The sequence below is a fragment of the Petromyzon marinus genome, chromosome 4 (genome assembly GCF_048934315.1).
Source record: "Petromyzon marinus isolate PM22_M1 ecotype Great Lakes invasive population chromosome 4, UKy_Petmar_22M1.pri1.0, whole genome shotgun sequence".
NCBI lineage: Eukaryota > Metazoa > Chordata > Hyperoartia > Petromyzontiformes > Petromyzontidae > Petromyzon > Petromyzon marinus.
The window spans coordinates 22,615,511-22,631,650 of record NC_133670.1 but is presented as its reverse complement, the minus strand read 5'-3'; the positions used below and the strand labels follow the sequence as shown (position 1 = coordinate 22,631,650).

General features: G+C 45.3%; 1 protein-coding gene across 3 annotated transcripts in view; it reads right to left on the bottom strand.

Annotated features, from left to right (window-relative positions):
- Positions 1-16,140, bottom strand: part of LOC116938113 (uncharacterized) — a 66,163-nt gene that overhangs the window by 17,853 nt on the left and 32,170 nt on the right. For all 3 annotated transcript variants that reach the window (XM_032945290.2, XM_032945291.2, XM_032945292.2), the window contains exons 16-20: positions 15,984-16,137; positions 11,920-11,978; positions 8,217-8,290; positions 4,151-4,221; positions 3,099-3,464 (exon numbers count right to left, since the gene is read on the bottom strand). In XM_032945290.2, coding sequence (XP_032801181.2) covers positions 3,099-3,464; positions 4,151-4,221; positions 8,217-8,290; positions 11,920-11,978; positions 15,984-16,137 — 724 coding nt within the window. The remainder of the gene's footprint in view (positions 1-3,098; positions 3,465-4,150; positions 4,222-8,216; positions 8,291-11,919; positions 11,979-15,983; positions 16,138-16,140) is intronic.

Genomic DNA, 16,140 nt, shown 5'->3' with positions numbered 1-16,140 from the left:
CAGTACAAACAAAATCTGCTGAGGTAGAGCTTAACAAAGGGACATTTTAGGAATTTACTATCTCGGGCTTGAGACTAAAGAACTGGACATGACACCAGCACACATTGGTCAGCTCTTGCGAGTATGACAGAAGTCTACACAATTTAGTAGATAATACAAATGTCCCTGAAAATGTTTCCGAGAGGCAAAATACGAAAATACGGAGGCCGAATCAGGCCTAGACCCAAGGTCAAAGCAAAATGTTACTTTTATAATGTTGTGGGGAAAATGTTGAAACATTTGTACATATGTAGTGACATCAGGGATGTCACCGTATGGTGCCGGCCCGGAAGGGTCGTGCCGTTCGATGTTCCGACATCGTGGACAGCACCGTGTAGGTGGCTGTGTGTAACACCAGCCCTAGCGTGGACAGCACCGTGTGGGTGGCTGTGTGTAACACCAGCCCTAGCGTGGACAGCACCGTGTGGGTGGCTGTGTGTAACACCAGCCCTAGCGTGGACAGCACCGTGTGGGTGGCTGTGTGTAACACCAGCCCTAGCGTGGACAGCACCGTGTGGGTGGCTGTGTGTAACACCAGCCCTAGCGTGGACAGCACCGTGTGGGTGGCTGTGTGTAACACCAGCCCTAGCGTGGACAGCACCGTGTGGGTGGCTGTGTGTAACACCAGCCCTAGCGTGGACAGCACCGTGTGGGTGGCTGTGTGTAACACCAGCCCTAGCGTGGACAGCACCGTGTGGGTGGCTGTGTGTAACACCAGCCCTAGTGTGGACAGCACCGTGTTGGTGGCTGTGTGTGACACCAGCCCTAGCGTGGACAGCACCGTGTGGGTGGCTGTGTGTAGTACCAGCCCTAGTGTGGACAGCACCGTGTGGGTGGCTGTGTGTAACACCAGCCCTAGCGTGGACAGCACCGTGTGGGTGGCTGTGTGTAACGCCAGCCCTAGCGTGGACAGCACCGTGTGGGTGGCTGTGTGTAACACCAGTCCTAGCGTGGACAGCACCGTGTGGGTGGCTGTGTGTGACACCAGCCCTAGCGTGGACAGCACCGTGTGGGTGGCTGTGTGTAACACCAGCCCTAGCGTGGACAGCACCGTGTGGGTGGCTGTGTGTGACACCAGCCCTAGCGTGGACAGCACCGTGTGGGTGGCTATGTGTAGTACCAGCCCTAGTGTGGACAGCACCGTGTGGGTGGCTGTGTGTAACACCAGCCCTAGCGTGGACAGCACCGTGTGGGTGGCTGTGTGTAACACCAGCCCTAGCGTGGACAGCACCGTGTGGGTGGCTGTGTGTAACACCAGTCCTAGCGTGGACAGCACCGTGTGGGTGGCTGTGTGTGACACCAGCCCTAGCGTGGACAGCACCGTGTGGGTGGCTGTGTGTAACACCAGCCCTAGTGTGGACAGCACCGTGTGGGTGGCTGTGTGTAACACCAGCCCTAGCGGGGCTTGGAGAGCACTGGGATAGTGCGGGCACCACGCACAGCGTGTGGTGGGCCCCCCCCCCCTCCCCCCGAGGGGGAGGGGGTCAGTGTCAGCCCAGGGGCAAGGTTGCCCTGGGCCATAGCACTCTCGTTGAACCCGTAGACACGTGATCCGGAGTGTCCACACAGGGGGCCCCAGGTGGGGGGACAAGTGGGTGAGCACGTGTTCGGAGGGAGCTCTAGAGAAGGATCGAGAGGGAACGAGAATGTTCAAGAAGGCGGGCGGGGCCGAGGGCGGAGCGGCCCTGCCCCGGAGAGGGATATAAGGTGGGTCCCTGAGAGGGACCGGGGGTCTCTTCGTGCTACAAGCTGGAAGCTCTGCGTCTCAAGCTGGAAGCTCTACGTCTCAAGCTGAACCTCTTCGTCTTAAGAGGCAACCACGTGGTCGAAGACCCGAGTGAGGGATCGACCCTTCGGAGCAGTAACTCCCCTGTAGTCTGGTAAAGGGGCAGTTACCCATTTGTGTTACGGTGTTACAAATACAAGTGTTGCCTCTAAAAGGAACAACATCTGCGACTCAGTTGGACCCACTACACATATATAGAAAAAGTATTTTCATTCCACAGTGATCCTTTGGAAGTGCTGAAAAGGACACTGCAATTGGGTGGATCGTAGGATGAAACATCTACCCACAAGTCAAGTTCACTTTTTTTAACCAGGTAATAACTGAGGAGACCAGGATAGTTGAATTTGCATTAGAGACCTGACAGTGAGGAAGAGGTTTATTGGGAGGAGGGGGCTCACATCATGTGTGCCTCTTAATGTTAATGAGCATAACATCGTTATGTCTAATAACCCTGAAATGGGCTGCTAGACCGTGTATGTGACTATTGCACACTTGGGAATTGGCAGTGTAATGACATTTTGGTTATGGATGAAATTAAATAATTTGTTATATACTTTGCCAAAACATGAAAATAAAACATAATAACCATCATTCATGTTCAATGCATTGCTGAAAAAAGGTTTGTCTACGCTGATACCAGTGTTTAACTCGCATCTACGTCAATCCAGATTCATCACTCCATCTCCTGCTTGTTTGACCCACTGTGCATGTCTTCCCATAAGCCATTTTGTTACTTGCATTATTGGTCATAGTATCCATTTGTGAAATGTTCTGCCAAAACCCATTTGCTTTTTTCAATATTGAATGTGAAGTCTTCGATGCTACAATTCTCAAAATCTATGGATCCCCTTTTCTATTTCTTCGAGGAATTCAATTCTGTTGCTTTGTGTGTGCATTTAACTTGCTGTAATGTGTTTGTTGTCAATTGTGTTTTTCAGCCATCTGTCATAGGTACACATTGATCATGTTTTGATATAAGTACACAATTCTGATTAAATTTCTATTTTCAAAAACACTCAAATAATTTCATCTGCACATGTATACTGTTTACAGGGACAAAACGCCATCACATTCTTTTCAAACAAATTGTTGAAGCATGCTGCCCCACGGTAATTGTTTTCAATTTTCATCATCGTTATATTAATTTTAAATTGCATCGGCATTATATTATTTTAAACTGTGCATTCATGGACTTGTTGGCTGTACGACCTCGCCTGTGCATTTGTGCATGCACGTGTTCACCTGTGTGCGTGCGCACACATTCATGCTGTACCTGATAGAGTGTGCGCGTGGAAGCTGACGCCCTCGTGGTGGGAAGGTGGCATCAGAGACGTTCCATTGGGCATCACGTGCTGCAGGCCATGCCCACCGGGGCCTGCCACCCTCCCCCCTTGGCTGGGATAATGCCCAACGTGACCCAGGGGCCCCTGAGTCGAATAGTGGCCACGGGCGTTCTGGGATGAATAATTCCCTGGTGGCCCAGGACCTGGGTGCATTGGGTATTGGCCCTGCACACTCTGTGTGGAGTAGTGGTCCACGTGTCCCGGGGGCCAATGACGATACTGTATCTGCCCCCCCCTGGGCACATTCTGGGAGTTCTGCTTTGCATGCGCCGGGTTCCGGACAGGGCCAGTCAAACCTAACACACAAGTGAATGGAGGAAGATTTCGTAAGTACTGCTGTGGACATATATGCTGTATAAACATTTAACAATGACAACAACAATAGCACAATTTCAACGTCTGTCTTCAGTAAAACCTTATCTGGGAAAAAAAAGGTCTGTGTATATTAAAGGACATTTTAAAGAGTTGCACTTTGACAAACCACAAACAGAGGGATTTTGACCAGGTGAGGTGAGCAATAAATTCAACTTTTGAAAACATGTCCTACAAATATAATTTAAATGCTAACATGAATATAGATGGAAAGTGCAACCAGACTGTAGCATAAAAAATATTGATGTTAATTTTATACATCATATTTTATTGTATCTTATTGCTTCAGTACATTAAAACAAATCCATGCTTCAGATTGTGCATAGACACGTGTGAAGAAAAATGTTATATGGGAAACGCCACTAACAATATAAGACACCTGTCCCCGTGTGAGCACAATGATGATATCACAACCAACAATTTAGATGTTTTTTCACGTCTTCCCCATCGTGAATTTGACAGTCTCGATTACTAAAATGATGGGCATAATGTTAAGAGTACCACTAACAATGACAATGTAATGGCATAAAAGCAATGACTGGTGTGGCAGCCGAGAGTGAAGTGACGCAGCAACTTATGCGATTCAACGTCACAAGTGGGCGCAACGTACCGTAGTGGTGCTGGGTCCCTGGACCGTTGTTCCCTTCCCTGAGATCAGGCGTCCTCAGATTCATGGGCATGCTTGGGAAGGAAATAAGCAAAATACGCAGAAACACCGACAGATACGTGACAGAGGCAGACGAGGAACAGGAGACTTGGGCTCGCTGGAAGACGGGGCAGTAGGGGGGACAGAGCCAAAAGGTCTCGCCATGCTCAAGGCTGACATTAAACGTATCTCAGTTACACGGCTCTTTCCTCAGCACATGTAATCATGTTAGACATGAACTAAATGAAAAGAACACAAGTCATTATATTGCAAATTAAATAAGGCTAATTTATCTAATAAGGCTGTGAGATGGGGTGTGAGATGAACTAACCTAATGCATATCGAACAATGGCTTGAGTTAGTTAAAATTAAAGAATGACGTTACGATATTCCATTGTCACACAAGCCTCATTAAAAGTGGCAATACATTTACAACCACCCCCAGGGCGCTAATATCAGTCAATGATTTAACAGGCCTGTGTGATCATTTCGGGGGGAATCTTACTTTTTTTCCCAAGGCTACATTGATAACATTAAACGCAAGCAGAGAAGACACCTCTGTCTTGTTTAATGCAGGGCAAGGTAGCTATGTATGTAACTATTAGCGTGCCGGGTCTAGAGTTCGATGTCCACCATCCGAGCTCGGAAATTCTCCATCTGCAACACCTGGCCCCGTAATGCTATGTCTGAAATGTTTAGTTTAGAAAGTTAATGTGCTAAAATACAAGTTGTCAGTTCATGTAATTGTAGCACAGAAGTTTTTGTTTGGCCTCTCACGACTAATCAGAACCAATTCTTGCACATCATTCCATTTATACCGTTCCTGCAAGAGCAGTCACTGTAAAACACATTGGAATTTTTTTTTCAAATTTTGATCCCATCGCAAACCGGTACAGTTTAAAACCTCAATCTTATTTCCGAACATTAAACAAGGCAGTTTGTAAATTGGGCCTACTGCACGAGGACTTGGTTGCCTCGTCCACATTGTTATAAAGGCCTGTTGACCAGATACAATACAAGCTCCAGTACCACTCTATAAGCATTTTATTACAGTGCAGAGAAAGAATACTAAATGCATAAATATATATGCGTGCTCTACAGGAATATACAAGAGCTTGCCTCGTGTGCTATAGGAAAACAAGTTGTTTGTATTTGCCAAGTCTGCATCCCAGTGTCCCAAAGCCTCAACACTGTCCCTAATAAGGAAGCCTGTAGCACCATGCCTGTCTGGTTGACTCAGTCTCAAATGAGTACCTGGTGCAATGTGTAAATGTCGCCACTAGGGAGACAAAGGTGGCCGGGCGTGTTGCTTGCCACCCACCCCTTTGTGTGCCGTGCCGGCCTTCATCGGTGCTCGCACACAGCACTTGCCCCAGCAGTCTGTTAATGCTACCGTCGGGGGGGGGGGGGGGGGGGGGGCTTTGTCTGTCCGTGTATCCGATTCTCAGCGACCGGATACAATGCTGAGTGGTGCTGTGTCTAATATGTGTTTGGAAAGAAGTATTTGCAGTGCCACGCTGGGACACATTATGCTTCCCTAGACAAACGTACAACAAGTTTAATTAATATAAACCAAATGCTCTTAACAGATTTCACTCTGCACTTCCGCACCCAAGCAGTCGCCACGAGGTGCTGTCACGGCTTCATTGGCTGACAATGCGGGGGCCGCAGCAGCTGAGCAGGCGCCGTCTACTTATCACGCACGCCAGTGCATCACTGAGCAACATAATAAAGGGTCTAAAAAAAGAAATAATCCGTTTCCTAAAATATTGGTTTGTCAACTTGTCAGTGTCGTCTGACAGTGTGTGACACAAATGAGCTTTGTTCCCTTGCTGCAAGGAGAAAAAAGCACCACTCTTAACTCAAGCCATGGGTACTCAGGAGCACAGAGAGAGCCATCTGCCGATGTACATGCGATGGACAATAAACGATGACCCCCCCCGTATAGCCTTAATAGACTGTTGGGACAAGTGCTGAAAGCATGCAGCTATGAAGGCCGGCACGGTACACAAGAGGGCGGATGGCCAAATACCACGCACGTCTGCTTTTGTCTCTCTAGTGGCGATGTTTACACACCGCACCAGGTACTCATTTGAGGCGGAGTCGACCTAGAGGAGGCCCAGGACCAGTTCAGATAATCGTCACTGGTGTTGCCCATGACCGGGAAGCGAACTCAGGTTACCAGTTTTGTTTTCCAGCGCGCTAACCGCTACACTACCGCTCCCCACAATTAACAAAAAAGCTGCACACATGCACACAACTTGCATGTGACATACAGTTAGCCTATGTGCAACTAACATGTGATATAAATTTAACACGCATGTCACATGCATGATACCTCTCAGAAATATACATGGCATGCACATGCACACAAAGCATGATCATTTTAATCCTAAAGAAGTTTAACATGTAAAAATGTATTCAAGAGTATCGGTACACCAAATGACATCTCACCCACACGGGATGCACAATGCGAGATGAAATAAATATACACACCCGCATGTCTGGCCAGAAACACAATCATAAAATGACAGACAACAAACAAACATAATGGACATGCATATTCATAAACAAAAATAAAGATCCCCTATATAACCTACACGGACATTTGGGTGAAGCGCGGTTAGCAAGCACCTATGAAAGCTGGCACGGGGTATAAGGGGGTGTATGGCCAGCAATATGCCCGGCTGCCTTTGTCTCCCAAGTGGTGATGTTTACACTTTAATTTCAGGCCGAGTCTACCGAGAGGAGACCTAGGATCGGTTAAGATATTCATCACCGATGTTGGTCACATGATCGGGAAACCAATTCGGGACAATGGATTCATAGCACAGCAAGCCAATCATTGCGCCATGACTCACCATATTTTATATACATGCCCACACACATGCAATAAACCCACAAAAACACATACTGTGGCAAAAGCGCACGCATCAGTTACATAAACTAAACACCCTCAGCTTCCTGAGGCATCGGCTCTAATCTAAACATTTGATATATATAATGTTCTGCACCTTAATGCGTGGTCAAGCCACACAGTCAAAACATGCAGATTATGTGATTTAAGGATTGCTGGCCTCATGATACTGTTCCTTACAATGCAACTCCATGTCTGCCTGTCAACGTGTGAACATATTGTTATTTGAGTCCACTTCTGGTTTTTTTTTACCCAATTTTCCCCTCAAGAGGGAGATATGGCAGATTGATAAATCTATCGTCGCATCATAAACAAAGCAATTGGCCAACAGTACAAGTGTCACAATTTTTACGGGACCTAAACACACACCTGTGGCATGGCCTGATGCGTACAGCAGGGAGACTTGACAAAGACGATGCAAGGGCAACATGTTTCAAAAGAGATGTGCTTTACAGGAATTCATGTCCTCCCTCTCCGATGCAAAATGTTTGGCAGGCTAAAAATCACAATGATATGTGTTGTGCCACATTTTAGGGCCTGCCAGACCCCAACACATGTGTTATGCCCGTCGCCTGCTCACGTATAAAGTGTTATAAGGTGCAGCCTAGCGACTGTTTTCTCACAACACTGCTTGGCAGGAGGACCTCCACTCGAGGGAGTTCTACAGAGCCCCCCCCACCCCCTCTTGAGGGTACCCTTCCACCCTGGCCAGACGTCTTGAAAGAGTTTTGAAAACCCACACTTCACCGTATAATACTGTCTATACCCGTGAACACAGCTGGGTGACAGAGGTTGGGGGAATTTTAAGAAACTTGCTTTCTTTTTTTTTTCACTGCTGCACCCACAGAGTGGACCTGCAATCTCTGGATTCCAAGTCCAGTGTGTTAACCACAAGACCGCGACAGAATTACCCACCAACGTACGACGTGCTATATCGTCCACCTTCAAAACGTTATTTATCATCTCAAAAGGGTGATTAACCGATTATATATATAAAGGACATCAATGCATTAATTAATATGGAGAACCATGCCAAGGCTGCAGAGCAGGTTATGTGCCCGTGTGCATTGATGAGCATCGCTTTGCGTCACGCCATGGGAAACTTGCTCATACCTCTGCCCAGTGGGCAATGCTCCGTGTGCCGTCTGGGCATCTGGCTGCCAGGCCTGGGCCACCGATGAGGCAAACTGTGGAGAACGTTCGCGACATTGACAAGAGGCGAGCGAGGGGTGGTTGGGCAGAGAGACAAATGCGTTAAGGTTACGGAAAAAAGTCTTCGCTCTTAAAAGGTAACAGGTACCATGAATGTTTGGTAGTTTTGATGTATGCAAGTTAAAAGATGTTTTAATAATGGATTTGAAGTCAATTATGCATAATACCTTCCCCCATTGGCAATGTAGCAATTAATAAGTCATGCAGCACTGAACACACCTGGCATTCTGCATGAATACCACTGTCATTATGTACTCACCAATACTAATCCACACACAGAGGCAATAATTGTGTAAACTTACAAATGAGCAAATAGGCACAAATGGACACACAAACACAATATTTGCGTGCAAAACACAAACACACGTACTTGTTCACACAAAGGCAAGGATTCAACAGTGATACACATTCAAAATATCCACTGTGGGTGAAAATAAACCCTGCTCATACCTGGCAGCAAATCAATGTGCAATGAGTTACAGGGGATTCTATAAAACATGTGTTGCCTCCACAAACTCATGAACCCAGTGACCTTCGCCGAATCTAGCCCCTCCTATATCCCTTTCCACCATTCCCTGTCACGGCACTATGGACAAATGGCATGCCCACCAGTCATGGTTAAACCAGTTTTGTTGTCTCTCTTCAAATCTCTACACCCTTTTCGATTTACATATCTACCTATTACTTCATCTCTCTCACATAGCCCGATCCCTCTCTGAATACTATACACCCTGATTACCAGCATGAGGGCATCTACTTTCTCTTTTGGCCGCAATACATCCGTAATATAATCCAAACTATTCAACCATTTTTATTTTAAAGGTAAGGTCCACTGAGCTATATAGCTCTTTTTCAGAAGTGACCTGGCCAGAAATGATAGCTTATTAGATAGTGGCTTATTACGTGGAAATTTATAGCAGCCAAATACTCTAAACGAGTGTTTCTAAATGTGGAGGAAAAAACCTGGAGTACCCCGAGAAAAATCCACGCGACCCCAGGGAGAACATACCAACTGCAATTATATAGGTGTCAGGGTCGGCATCGAACCCATGACCACCTGTATAGCAGGCGAGGTAGTTATTTCCCGTTCCGAGATGTCTGCAAGTTGCAGAGTAGAGAATCTCGGAACGCGCAAGCAGTTAGCCGTAATTTTATTTTGAGAAGCATAGCGCCGCTATTTTTAAAGACATTGTACTCACTGCAGAGAACTGTAGCAACACAACCGCACTCAACGATAGCTCGTGCCAAACTGTGCCTCTCACATGACCTTTTGGGGAGCCTCGGTACGTCTTCTGACCTCAAGACGTAACGATTCCCTTCCGATTGGAATGGGAAAGGGTTAACATCTTGTCAACGTGGTGCTCCCATGATGCATTTTCCACTCTTCCCTCAAGACGGGCCCACCCCGAAGTAATGGAGGCTACCATTATGGCTGCCATGAACTCGTACTGACAAGACATCAAAGTGAGTAGAATGAGGAGCCCATGGATACATAAGGGAGGTGGATGCAAAGGCGTCTGATGGAGTCACACTTGGACTCCGTTGCAGAGTTGACGTGGGCTGTAATTTGGATGGTACATGCACTGGTGCAATCGAAATGACAACATTATTGTTGCAAAAGGAGATGTAGCCCCTGATGACTAATTGTCATCTAATTATCTTCAACCACCATGCAATGTGAGTCAGGAGGGACCAAATGGCTATGTACATGCACACCACACAAATACACAAACGGTTGTATGTGTAATCACCTGTGCAGATGTGAGAACACTACAACTGGGGTCTGTTAGCACCATCATAGAGCGTACACTCAAATATTAACTTGGTCAACAGAACCAATTTGTTTAAAACTAATATCCATAATTTGTTTAAATTCAATGCTGTTTTGCGCAATGTGTTATTTGCATATATGCACTTAAAAATACATTTTAGAATTAAGTTTACAAGTTACATTATTCTAATTTGTATTTAAGTGTGCATATGTATAGGTCATTAAGATTGTTGTGGATGCATCCACACGTTATATAAACAGCTTTTAATACACAACTGAGATTAAATAAGCATGCTTGCATTTATAATAGTGACAGGTGGAAATATCAACGGCGATTTTTACACCGCTGGGTGAGCGAATATATTAGCAGGCCAGTATTATTGTAATAACAGTCATGAGAGATTCAAGTGGTGTATCTGCACGAGGCAAGATATATACAGGGCATCTATTGGAACCAAGCTAAGAGACACAAGAATCAGGACAGTTTGTTATGGTGTGAAGAGATATGATGTAACATTACTGCCTTAAAACTGTGATTACTGTTCCCGCTGTATCAGCCTATCCAAAAGCACAGTGACCCAAAACTATCTCAAGAGGCTTAGTCACTGAAACAAAGCCATGCAGACCCTGGCGAAACACACATTTCATGTGACGCAGTTGCGATTCAACAATATTAGCCAAGCTTGTGTCAGGACAACCAGCCACACATTCTCCACAAGAAACACGTCTCAGCAGCGCACCCTGAAAATAACATAAAAAAATCTATAAAATATTACTATCTGACACGGTGATGTGAAAAGAGGAAGCGCGTGATTTATATGTATTATTACTGACAGTGCATTGTGTGGTTTCTGTGACGTTCGGGTCTAGAAGGCTCACTCCTGTGTTCACATCACTGCAACTAATCCATTATATGCAAAGCCATATTCAGGGGGAGGATTAAACAATTATGTATGACGGTATTCAAAAGCGGCATTTTTACAGCAAGTCACAATTATTGCAACATTTTAAGCAAAACCTTAGGGAAAGGGTGAATTAATCCACGGTGTTGAGCAGTTTCATATTCGCATTTATACGCAGGTTCATAAGTATGCAGTTGGGAACGAGAGTGCGACTGGAGTCGAGGTAGGGGGGCGCGCGCACACACAAACCTGCCTATATTTTATTATTTTTCAAAAGATATCTCAGCCACAGGAAAATTACAATCATTATCAGTCTGAAGTGCACAGATGCCTTTGCACACTATACATGCATTCCACTATGTACGATACAGCCGTAGTGATCAGTATAGAGTTAAGTGACCTATACGATGTATAAAGGCAAGTCAACGCTCACCACTGCATACAAGGCTCCACGTGCAATTATTTCACTATTTCGTATTGATGAGGGCTTGGAGGAATTGGAGATACCTACATTTCATTCCACCACAAATTAAGTCAGTGTATATATATATACTGCTGGGCAAACAAAGCAGCTGTGAGATGAGCTGAATGTGGATATAGGAAGCTCCAATGGTTAAGTGACGAAGTATTAAATACAATCAGCCAGAAGTAGACAGAAAATTACAGCTTTTCATGGTGATGCATAATCCATGTGTGATTGGTGCAAGAACCGCTGTCACGCATTGGTAAACGTCTTACACGGCAAGCTATAAATCATGCACGGCTTGTAGCACCAGTGATAGCTCAGACAGTGGAAAGACTTGTATCCCACGACACTGCTGAGGGAGGTCTTGCATGTGTTCTCGTCCACAGAGCAAAGAACGTGCAATGCAACATGTAAAATACACCTGGCATGAGGGGGGTCCCGTTTGTGAGTGAAGTGTGCAATCACCTGCTTGTGCGAGCACTGCGCTCCCATGGATCCTAAGGGTACCGCTGTGTTGCACATGGCTGCAGAAACAATACACGCGCACACTAGCATTAAAACACACACACACACACTTCAAGACCATTCCCTGAAACATTACACGGCCCTTTTTCATATAGCAACCAAAAAAAAACCCCAGAATGATAATTGTGCCTAGGAAGCAGCGCGTTAGGATTTATTGTGTGTGCAAGTGTGCATGTGAGCCACACGGGAAATGTGACCGATTCTCGGCTCGCGATGCGGCGAGCTAAAAATAGCATCACCTCCCTTGGGAGAACATGTGCAATCGCGCAGACGCATGAGGACGTGCAGACGCACGCGTGTACAAAGGCACTTGCATGCACGTAGGCTCTCACACACAAATGTACCTGCGAGGTTGGCTACGCACCGTGCGAAAGAAGTTCGACATACATACTTTACACACAAGCATGTGGCACATGCATATAAACAATGTACAGCACACCTTTACAATATGAACGAAATAAACACGCACACACTTGCATAAATACACATCTTTGTCAGATACACAGAGCAATACCTACACCAGCTTGAGAACAAAACAGAATCTATATCCAGACTTGAAACATGTACTCTCAAGAATGGCGGTCCTTTTCAGTCACAAAAGCATGATAACAACAGCACACAGATACCCAGGCAAACGAGTTATAACTTCCATCGAAAAGGTTGTAAATAAAAGCTCTGATATTTTGCATGTCAGGGTACACGGTTCAACTTACGACAGCCCATGTTACAAAGCGTATCCTAGTAATACAAATACACATCAATATCATTATCACCAATATTATTATCTGATATTCATGAGGTATTGCCATTGGTGACCATCTATTATGGCCAGTAATAAACACAAGGATATGGTTAGAAAGTATTATGCCATGGTTAGAAAGCACTGTTTCTCCACTGCTGTGTTTTAGGCTTAGTCGATGAAGGGGAAGCTTATGCTTAATGCAGATTCCAATCGTGCAGTTGAAATACTATGATAATAATGTCATGTACTGACACCCTGCTGCCACCTGCTTCGATGGAGACACAAAACAAAGACAAAGATCCCCCGTATAGCCTTAAGACTGTTGGGGCAAGTACTGTTAGCGAGCACCTTTGTTGAAGGCTGGCACGGTACACGAGGGGGTGGGTGGCCAGCACCACACCCGACCACCTTTGTCTCCCGAGTGGCGATGTTTACACACCGCACTAGGTACTCATTTGAGGTGAGGTCGACCTAGGGGAGGCCCAGGAGCGGTTCAGATAATCGTCACCGGTGTTGGTGGCCGTGAGCGGGAATCGAACTCGGGTTTCTGGGTTCGTACCTCGGCCGTGCTAATCGCCACACTACCACTCCCCACTAGACACATGCACACACACACTCGAAATGCATGCACAGTGCATGGAGTGCAGCTAAAGCACACACTCACTGTGACATACACAGGGAAAACTTGCATACATTACCCCCACTGCCCCCTAATTCACCATCCTTCTGTGACTGCGCTTTGTGAAGCTTGACAGCTTCCTGACTGCTGCATTAAGCAGGCAGGTTTATTTAACATATAGAAATGTGATATTTCAATGTGCATAATTTCCCATTCAACTGTATGTACATACATATACATATGCACATACACAGAAATATTACGTAAACCATTGCTTCTGTATCACAGCATTTATCTAGAGGGGCTGGGAATTACGGCATACTTAAGGATATCATGCAATAAAAATGTAGTACTTTTTGTGTATTCATTTTCAATATGTAGCCTTTAATAATATATTTACAAAAAAAATAGTGAATAGTGCATATAGGTCACACCAGGCAAAGGTTCCATTCAATCAGCTATCCCACACACCCCAGTCTGCCTGCCAGCCACGTTGTCTGCCTTAAGAGGCCAACAATTGCTTAACCGCATCTTCCGCCGATTGCGTCTCTGCTATCCTCATAGGCACTTGCCGAGCTCCGCATCGCCTCGCCACCCGTGCTCCTGGCCGATCCCACCAAATCCGGGGCCCCCGCTGAATTTTGCTGGCTGCACCTCACTTCTACAGTCACCTCATTGAGGCTGCGACTCACATAATGGCCAGGTTACTGGTGGGTTTAGCCAGGCTTTTCAGCAAGCCAATTCAACTCTGTATTGTTTAGAGTCTGCGGAGCAAGCACGGCAGGGGGGGGGGAGGGGGGGGGCATTTCCTGCGTATTGGTGAAGATCCGATACTGAAGGTTTCCTGTGTGTCAGGACGCTGGTATTTAACTCCTGAACGTATTTGCCATACGCAGTAAGGGAACTATGTCTGGGGGTGGAATTGCTCCTTGCTCACCTTGCATAGCAATGCTTTCTATTCTAAAGTATTGTTTTAACCAGGGGTCCAAACAAAGACGAGGGAGGCTATGGTCATCAAAATGGGCGAATGTAACGGGGCGCTGTATTAGAGTTAGTAATTGTGATGGGGTATGTGAAACACTACGATGTTAAGTTTTAGGGGCCTATAAAAGAAGATTTTGGTGATTAGTAATTTAAGAAGAAAAATATGGAATTAACTTCAGTACAGGTGAAAAAATTATATATATGGTGTATTGTGATTAAATGTCTGAGATTGACAAGAAAAATGTACAAGGGTTGACTTTAAAATGTCTGATGTTACAGCAGCTGCTATGCTTTGTCACAAAAAGGTATGCATTTAGCCTTGAATGAACTCAGCAGCATAAATAAATCACGAAGATGAACTGATATAAACCAATACAGATAACCCTAGGTAGGGATGTATATTAAACAGAAACCTAGCCCCAGCATATTTTGGGAACTTGCATCATGTCAAAATTGAAAACATTAAACCACAATGAATTTAACTCGATACAAATTAAATCAAAATACTGCTCGACTATGATAATGAAAACAGTCACAATGACTAATGTAAGGCTTTTAATGGAGGCTTTTTTCCCTTATGAGCAACGATGTCAGACGGGAATGCGCTGAAAATAAAGTGATAAATCCAACTGTGTGTGTATTTTTAATATCCCGTTCTTCAACAATAACTTCATAGCAAAATCTAATTCAATTTTATTTCCCAACAATCATTAATATCCTAACACTCTCTCCTCTTCGCCATTCTCACTGGATGTAGAGAACACGAATCGTGAGATTCAACCCCAAGGCGGTGGCAATGAAGCATTCACCAGCACCATTTGTGCCAGAGTTCCCTGCGTCAGTGAGAGCCAGCCATTCCATTCATCCCATATTCGTTTGATACAAACGTTTGGCTTCCAGCACCATGAGTTCATTGCTATTTACGCAGCTAGAAGCGCTTTGATGTTCGCCATCTCATTTACAAAGGAAAACTGGACAATATTAATTTTAAAACTTATAATATGGCCACTGACCAAACATGTAGACTCGCATATACAAACACCTCTGGGCAGCAGTGGCAAATAAAATCTGAATTGGTCCTGACCTAGCCCACTTCACTAATCTGCACTAAACAGCATGGCGAGATATGTTCCAATCACCCCCACGAATGACACAGCTTGGGAAGGCCTTCATCCAGCGGTGGATTGAAAAAGGGGTGGTTTATATTTTAGTCAGATCTGATTCTAAAATCCTGTGCCAACTAGCTCAATGATGAGCTTGCTGATGACTAGTTTATCTGTAAGTGGCATAAATGGAAAGATCAGCCACTAATTAAGTCGAAGGCATTGAACCAGGTATTTGTTAAATCAGATGGCAAATGGAATCAGGTGCATGTACAACACGTTTACAAGGGTAAGATCCATATGCATTCTCACGTACATGAAAACACAGCATTAACATAAACCATTCATGTATGCAAGCTGCACATATTGGGATATATTTGGCAAATAAGATGCTAGTTACATTACTGGATAAAGCATAGTGGATGTTTCATTCAGAACAAGAGTCAACCACATGACTGAATAGGATGGCTGCTGTGTAGAAATGAAATCCTGTAAATGTGCATTATGGGTTCGGAGACAATATATAAACACAGCAGTAAAGAACTTGGTGTCTCACCTTGGTATGGGTTTGGCTGGGGGCCTCTCCACTGCTGGTTGTGATGCTGATGGGGCATGGTGGCACTGGAGCTGCTTGTAGGAGTGTGTTGGAGCCCCATGTACTGTTGCTCACGTAAGCCCTGGGTACCATCCACATCCCTGAAGGACTGGCTCTG